Source organism: Suricata suricatta, chromosome 6, assembly GCF_006229205.1.
Source record: "Suricata suricatta isolate VVHF042 chromosome 6, meerkat_22Aug2017_6uvM2_HiC, whole genome shotgun sequence".
NCBI classification, from domain to species: Eukaryota; Metazoa; Chordata; class Mammalia; order Carnivora; family Herpestidae; genus Suricata; species Suricata suricatta.
In genome coordinates, this window is record NC_043705.1 from 114,692,527 (window position 1) to 114,700,774 (window position 8,248).

General features: G+C 43.4%; 1 protein-coding gene across 3 annotated transcripts in view; it reads right to left on the reverse strand.

Moving 5' to 3' along the window:
- Positions 1–8,248, reverse strand: part of NNT (nicotinamide nucleotide transhydrogenase) — a 93,497-nt gene that overhangs the window by 84,684 nt on the left and 565 nt on the right. For 2 of the 3 annotated variants that reach the window (XM_029940920.1, XM_029940919.1), the window contains exon 2: positions 2,857–3,045. In XM_029940920.1, the coding sequence (XP_029796780.1) occupies positions 2,857–3,013 (157 nt within the window). In that variant the 5' untranslated portion in view covers positions 3,014–3,045. Of the gene's footprint in view, positions 1–2,856; positions 3,046–8,248 lie in introns of those variants that run through there. The other variant, XM_029940922.1, reaches the window with a different exon arrangement.

The following is an 8,248-nucleotide window of genomic DNA, read 5'->3' on the forward strand; positions in this document are numbered from 1 at the left end:
CAAAAAGCTGGACAAGGGAAGGAAACAGACCACCCTAAAGCCTCTAGAAGGAATACAGACAGTCCCGCCGATACCTTGATGTGAACCTAGTGAAAGCCATTCTAGACTTTGGCCTCCGGGAGTGTAAGATAATAAATTTGTGTTGTATGAAGTTGTGTTCCCTGTTACAGCTGAAATAGAAAACTAATACTTAAGGAAACTAAAAGATGATTACCAAAACTAGTAAAGAATGGGACAGAACAAAACATTTGTCCCACCTTACCACTTACCTCAGGGTAACTAGAGGATAGAAGGAAAGTTTTTCTTTACAGATAAATTCTAGCTAATAAATAAAGATAAAATGATGGAGTATCAACATTTTAATTCCTACCCCATAAAACCATGGATTTAATTAATGATGACTGAATAGCTTCTATAGGCTTTGAATGAAAAACTGACAGGAACGTCATAATGGATGGATATCAACATCTAAATTCACTGACTAGTTTTCCTGATGAAATGCAATAGATAACACATAGCATCCACCTATGAAGCACTCTTGCCCAAAAAAGGAAACCTGAGTCTAAGCAAGCCTCTAGGTCTAGCTAAATGGTACAAACATACAAAAAAGAGAGAAACTGGTTAAATAATACCAACGGAAGACAGTCAGCCAAACCCAGAATCTGAGAAATTCTACAGGGCAACAATTACATTCTTCAAGAAATAAATTGAAAAGAAAAAGAGGAGGACAGAGATTGAAAGTATGCAAATACAACATGTAGACCTGTTTGGATCATTATTTGGATAAGGCAACCGTAAAAAAAAAAAAAATTGAAAAAATACAAATACTGACTGGAATTACTTTTCGTACTTTGCAATGTGGTAATGCAATTGTGGTTATATATTTTTCAAATAGAATCTTTATCTTTTAGAGATAAAAAGTAATTATCTGGGAAATAGTCATGAATGACAAATTAAATGGAAAGTGTCCTGTATAGTAAATACAGAGATCTTGATGTCCATGCCTTTACTCACGAGGACAATTCTCGTGTCCTCAATGCAGCTACTTTTATTTTAGACTTAATTTTATCATTCTTGGATAATCTGGCTTTCTAGAACGCCTACAATAAAAATCTGAAGACAAAGTTAAGGGCTCTCAGGGGCCGGTACCCTGCCAACAGTCACTTGCCACATGAGAACAAGAAAAGAGGCTGAGAGATCTATTAAAGACAAACATAAGAACTCAAAAAGCACAGCAGTGTGGGGATTCTGATTGCACAGAGGCCTGAAAGCTTAAATTAAAAAGAAGGGCATTGGTCTGCGTGGCAGAGACTCCTGGTTGCCCCCCAGCTATCTATCCGAGTTTTCCACCTGAGTGACAGAATGCCAATTTTGGTTGAGTATGTCACCATCTAGAACAAAAAAATCTCTTTTGTGTCCAAGTCTCCCTTCCAGCTACCCAACTGCCACCTGTCTGAGTTTTTGCCAATGAGGAACAGAGTGCTAAGAGGGTCTTTGGCGAAAATGCATACTAAAGGGATCTCACTCAGCTTAGCCAGCCCTTGTTTAGCCTCTCCTGACCTGCACAAGAGAACAGAAGCAAGTGGGGATCCTAGCAGGGAACGCCTTGTAGGCTCCTCGAAGACTTCAGTTCTTCCTCTGCATGAGCTAGGACATCGGTAGCAAACTTTGAGTAGAAGAGTGACATGATCTTTCATTTTTAAAAAAGGTGATGTTGGAGGTGGGAGGGGCTGGGGGAAAGAGTTGGGGAGAGGGAGGCAAATCATGAGAGGCTTTTGAATGCTGAGAACAAACTGAGGGCTGAGGAGGAGGGAGAGGGGGAGAGGAGGGAGGTGATTGTCTTGGAGAGGGGCACTTGTGGGGAAAACCACTGGGTGTTCTATGAAAACCAACTTGGTAATAAACTATTTTAAAAAAAAAGATGATGTTTTTGTGTATAGAACATAGCGGGGGCAGAGGCAGAAAGCATAGAGAGCATTTAGAAGACTAGCACAACATGGGGCACCTGGGTGGCTCAGTCGGTTAAGCATCCAACTCTGACTCAGGTCATGATCTCATGGTTGGTGGGTTGAAGCCTCACTTTGGACTCTGTGCTGACAGCTCAGAGCCTGGAGCCTGCTTCAGATTCTGTGTCTCCCTCTCTCTCTGCCCCTCCCCTGCTCATGCTCTGTCTCTCTCTCTCTCTCTCTCAAAAATAAATAAATATTAAAAATTTAAAAAAAAAGAAAACTAGCACAACAGTCTAGAGGACAGATGATGGTGGCTCAGAACAGGATGATAACAGTGACGATGGTGAGAACAGACCCTGGATACAAGGCAGAGCTGACCCGTACCTACTATGAAGACCCAAGATGACTCCAGGGTTTCTGACCTCAGCGACTGAGATGAAGCTGCCATTCACTAAGTCAAGAAGCAGTACTCATACACTCAGTATACGGATTATATACTATAGTATATACATTATATACTATTAATGAATACACTTAGTTGCTAATTGCTGAGCACAGACGAGCCCTATGTGTGGTACAATTCCTCAACAAAGACAAGGAAAGAGGAAGAGGTGCAGAGAGAAGTGATTACTATGACCACTAGTTTCCCGGGGACAACTCAACTAGTTTATCATTTTTCTTGTCCTGTTTTATTTTCTTCTCTATCAGCACTGGCAGTCAGGAACTTCTATACATGGAAAATATTTTTGTTTGAAAAACACTCATTAGAGTTTTTTTAATGAAAAAGGATAACTCACAAACACCGGGCTATAAAATTGCATCGCTTTTCCTTTTATCAGGCATCAGGAGATCCATTAGCTCCTACAACTTGAAGGTCTGATCTGTATACACTGAAATGAGACTTTACCTGGTTTTGCAGGGGCTTTACACCACAGAGCCTGATGAGTATGAAACGTTCGTAGAAAATCCTTCTTCCCAGGTATAACCTTACAGGACCCCAAACTGCTACGTAAAGGACACGAACAGCCAGTCACCACGGTTTTCAGTAGGTTCGCCATGTTCATATGAGCTCCCAACTTCCTGAATCCCAAATTTCCTTGAGGATGAATCACGAAGAGGAAAGAAAATAAAATATTTATGTGCCGAGAAAAACACACTTTGTCATTTGAACATCAAAAACATTTTTTTAAATACTAACTCAAAGAGCTTGGAATAAAACAGTTGCATGTGGGCATCTACAGTGAATTTTTTGCCAACTCCTTTACTTAGAGAAGATGCTTCAAAAGTTTGCTTCCAATTCAGACATTTAAAACTTGGAATCCATTCCCCCACTTAAATTGTGGTTTTAAACTCACTATTCAATTCCAAGCCTTGAGCACCTAAGTCTAATTGATCCTTACTGAAGCTGGGAAGCTAAAAAAGAAAATTACCATACCAATCACATCTTACATGAAAGTTATCATCTAAGTCTGCATGCACAGCAAAAATTGCAGTCACCCTTGAATGTCCCTTAAATTGTCCATAATACTGTACAGTAACAACCTGTTTAGCCACCATGTTGTACAGAAAACACTGACAACCTATTCCATGCGGCAAGATGCTTATCGTGAGAGACCCCCTCAATTGAGACTGAGTAAACATGAGATTCGTGTCTGCCAACAGCACATGCCAAGAAAATTAAGCATGCATGGGATATGACTTATTTTAAAAAAGAAAAATGTCATTATCACATAGGTTTGTGCTTGTAGATGTAGGTGTGACTAGGAACTCTTCCATCAGTGGTTCTCACAAGTGGCCACTTTGTACCAGCTCTAACTGGGCTGGATGGAGTGTCATTGACCTCTGCTGTTATTGACCTACGCTTCAGTGGCTATCTCCATTGCTCACCATGGCAGATCCCCAGGGGTGCATGGAAGGTACTCTCACCATCCCCTTGATTCTGCTTTTTATTATTTTTGAGAGACAGGGAGACAGTGAGAGCAGGGGAGGGTCAGAGAGAGAGGGAGATACAGAATCTGAAGCAGGCTCCAGGCTCTGAGCTAGCTGTCAGCACAGAGCCCAACACAGGGCTCAAACCCACCAACCGTGAGATCATGACCTGAGCTGAAGCTGGATGCCCCCGCCTCGATTCTCAATGTTCCCCCATCCTTCTTTTCTTTCCTTCAAAACTGGGAAGAAGTAGAAGATCTGGAACTCTATCAGTCAAACTCAGCTACCTCCACCAACTATACTTTTAGGCTCTACCCCATCATGTGGGGGTGCAGCACCCAATCTCAACAGTTTCCACAAACATTCTTCCAGTCTCCAGAGGAAAAACAGTCTAGTTCGCTCAGAACTGCTGCCACAACTCCCTGAAGCAACTTCTTACAAATACCAGAAAGCAACACTGGGGATGGAAATCCTTAACCCAGATAGTGCTTACTCTTAAAATGACCTTTAATTCAACAAACATGTATAGAGGACTGAGTCTCAGAGTCACAGTCGTTAGATGCATCTCTGGAATCAAACTGGAAGAGATCACATGCTTTGAGATAAGAAAAGTCAACAAGTAATAACACTACAAAGCAGAGTATGGCAAGTCCAAAGTTCTTAAAGGGATCAAAGAAGGAGATTGTGTCCTCCTACAGAGCTCAGGAAAAAAAAAGAAAAGAAAGAAACACATCTGAGATAGAGTAATATGAAAAAAAGCTAAGGAAGAGAAAGTATGCAAGATGGGCTCAGGAATACAATAAAAAATGTATATGAATAATGGTTTGCACTTGAATTGGTTTTTGTATTTTCAGTGTTTCCACACATGTCATTTCATTTCAATCGCAACCATCCCTGAGTCCTATAAACACTCTCCTCATTTATTCATGGGTCACTTCTAGGGTTGTTCATGGCTGAAAACAGAGAGCAAACAAGTTCAAAATTCAGCCACATACTCAAAACATTCACTGAATCTAAGCCAACAACCAAGGGAGATTTTATAAAGATATATTAAAGGTAAATCTTGCCTTGGGGGAGATTTCTTTTACCATACCAAAAACCCAGTCTTATCCCCGCCTCTCCACTCACCCTAGTTTCTTTTCTTGGATCATCCCAGCTCCCCTAAAACCACCATTTTCATGGGGCTGATGGGGTTTACCCAGACCTCATCAGGGAGAGAATAAAGCTGGGTATAATAGAACAAGCGTATTGTCTAAGTTGGTGACTAACTCCCTATTTGATGTGAATCTCTCTGCACCTCAGTCTGCTCATATATAAAAGCACAGGGAAGTTTGTTTGTAGGGCCCCATTAGACTCTAAAATGTTTATGATTAGATAAGATTTTACAGTGCTTTAAAGCAGAAGTCCTGTTTCGGGCAATCTGGAAAAAACTGCCCTGCTTACTTGGAAAATGGTAATTTGATATTGAACAGATCTCTGACATCAGATGGCAACTAAGGCAGAGGCCTTCAGAGGCCAATTTTGCCCCCAAATTCCAATGAATTCAAGTTATAAACATATAGGACAGTGATCAGAAAGCCGTTTATTGGTAGGGCACCTGGGTGGCTCAGTCAGTTAAGTGTCTGCCTTCAGCTCAGGTCATGATCTAACATTTCACGAGTTTGAACCCCATATCAGGCTCTCTGCCATCAGCACAGAGACTGCTTCAGATCTGTCCCCCTCTGTCTCTGCCCCCACTCTCTCTCTGTGCACCTGGGCGGCTCAGTCAGTTAAACGTGACTTTAGCTCAGGTCATGATCTCATAGAGTTCAAGCCTGGTATCAGGCTCTGTGCTGACAGCTTGCAGCCTGGAGCCTGCTTCAGATTGTTTCCCTCTTTCTTTGCCCCTCCCCTGCTCACACTGTGTGCGTGTGTGTGTGTGTGTGTGCACGTGCGTCCTTCAAAATTAAATAAACATTAAAAAATAAATAAACTTTTAAAAAAGAATGTTTAAGAAAATAGTTTATTGGCAAGACCAGTCCCTATCACTACTCCTAAATTAAATACAAATGACCCTGAAATATATTCAGAGAATATTTGTACTGTATTATCACAGACAGGTACTTGTTTACACGAAAGACAATATTCTACCTCAATTGTCACATTTCCCCTACATTATCTTAAAGGTCTCTGCTATTTCATTATTCATGTGCTTCTATGGCTTTGAAGGGATGGGGGAAAACTTTACAACTCAAAACTGAAAAATACAATTTAGTAGACCATTCATACAGCAGTAAGTTATTCAGGCAACTATCTTCCCTAATAGATATTAAAATTCTTGAGGGCAAGCACGTCCGGTGAGACAGCCTCGAGGCTAACAAGGTGAACTCTGGGTTGCAAGCTCTCATTCTGCAACTTATTAGCTGTGTCCTTGGCAAGTAAGTCACTTAGCTTCTCTGAACCTGATTTTCTCATCTTTAAAATGGGGATAATAATAATATCACCAGTGTTACAGGGTTATTGTGAGGATTTAAAGGACACAATACTTTTACTGGTACCACTACTCACTTTGGTATTACCTCTGGCCCGGTGCTTTGCACAAAAGAGGAAAACAAGTATTTTTTAACTGAATGAATAAATAACTAGGGCTGGTAACCTGAAACCTGGGTACCTATGAAAACACATTCTCCAGAGTTTTAGGAAATTTCCTTTGAAAATGAAATGCTGCCTAGCCTTGTGGAAGACTGATTCCATCAGCAAAGGTAAACAGCCTATGCACACTGCTGATAAAAAAGTAATCCTAAACTGTCCATTTAATAAAAATTTTAAAAAGCCCGGTTTGCAAACAAAAGGTGTGCAACAGAGAAGAATTGAGTATTTTTTATTTTTATAGTTTCAAGTTTTTATTTAAATTCTAGTTAGTTAACATACAGTGTAATATTCGTTAATATATAGTCTATTAGGTTCAGTAGAATTTAGTGATTCATCACTTACCTATAACGCCCAGTGCTCACCACAAGTTCCCTCCTTAATCCCCATAACCCATTTAACCCATCCCCCCACCAGCAACTCTCAGTTTGTTCTCCATAGTTAATAATCCAGTTAAGAAATGAGCAGAAGTGGGGTGCATGGGTGGCTCAGTTGGGTAAGCGAGGGGCTCCTGGTTTTGGTTCAGGTCATGAGTTGGAGCCCCAGCACAAGATCTGCTTGGGATTCTCTCTCTCTCTCTCTCTCTCTCCCTCTCTCTCTCTCTCCCTCTCTCCCTCTCTCTCTCCCTCTCTCTCTCTCTCTCTCTCTCTCTCTCTCTCTCTCTCTCTCTCTCTGCCACTCCCCTGCTCGCTCGCTCTCTCAACATAAATAAACATTTTAAAAAATGGGCAGAAGACATGAACATTTTTGAAGAGGGGAAGCCCTTTAATAAAAGTATGCAAACCCCATCGGAAACGAGTCTGTCCTAAAAGACTCCTTACAAAGAGATCCCTTTAGGACTGCACCGCAGGGCGAATAAAGGACGCCTGCCACCGTAAACAAGTCACGCTTTGAAAGTGAAACATACCAACCAAGGACACAATACCCTACAGGTTAGACTGGCCGGCAGCGGGACCTCGCCCAAACCCACCGGTCCCGCCCCTCCTCGGGCAACTACACTGCAGCTGGGCTGGCGTCTGCGCGGGACCGCTATTTATAACCTTGCTTGGAAGCCCATTGGCCCCGGCCGCTTAATAGTCATTCCTCCTCCGGAGTTCGGATCCACTCTGCCCCCACTGCTGTCTCCTCCCGGTCGCCAGCCGGGCCCCACTCTGCTGGATGAAGTTTGCTCTGACCACCAGCCCTCACAAACGTACAACTTTTCACTCACCACCTCCTAAGTATGCAGCCGATTGCCGACCCTGAGTTCCCTCAAGGTTCAAGCACAATTTCGGGGCGTCCAACTGCCACCTCCCTGGGTGCACCCTCTATCGAAAAGTCCTCTATGACCTCCCCTCTCCTCCCATCTTGCGGGCCGAAATGACCCCGTACGACTCACGCTGCCCGCCCCAAACTCCAAGAAATGCCCCAAAGCTCCAAGATCTGCACCTGCACAGCTGCCGCCTCGTTCCGGGCGCTCTGCAAGGACCTAGTTCCCCAACCACTTCCTTCCACGTCGCCCCAGCAAGAGACAAGAAAGGGGGTCCTCAAGGCACGGTTCTCTTTCCGAACCCAAGTCTCTGGCCTGGGGACGCCCGGGTGCACCCCACACCCGGGACACTGCCGACCCCGCCCCCTTCTGCTCCCTGACAGGTCTCCTCCCCGCCGGGGGCTTGGACCAGCCCCGCGAGCCCCGCGCCCCCTCCCCTCCAGCTCCCCAAGCGCGCGCCCGGGCGGCCCGCGCCGTGCCGCTCACCTTGGCT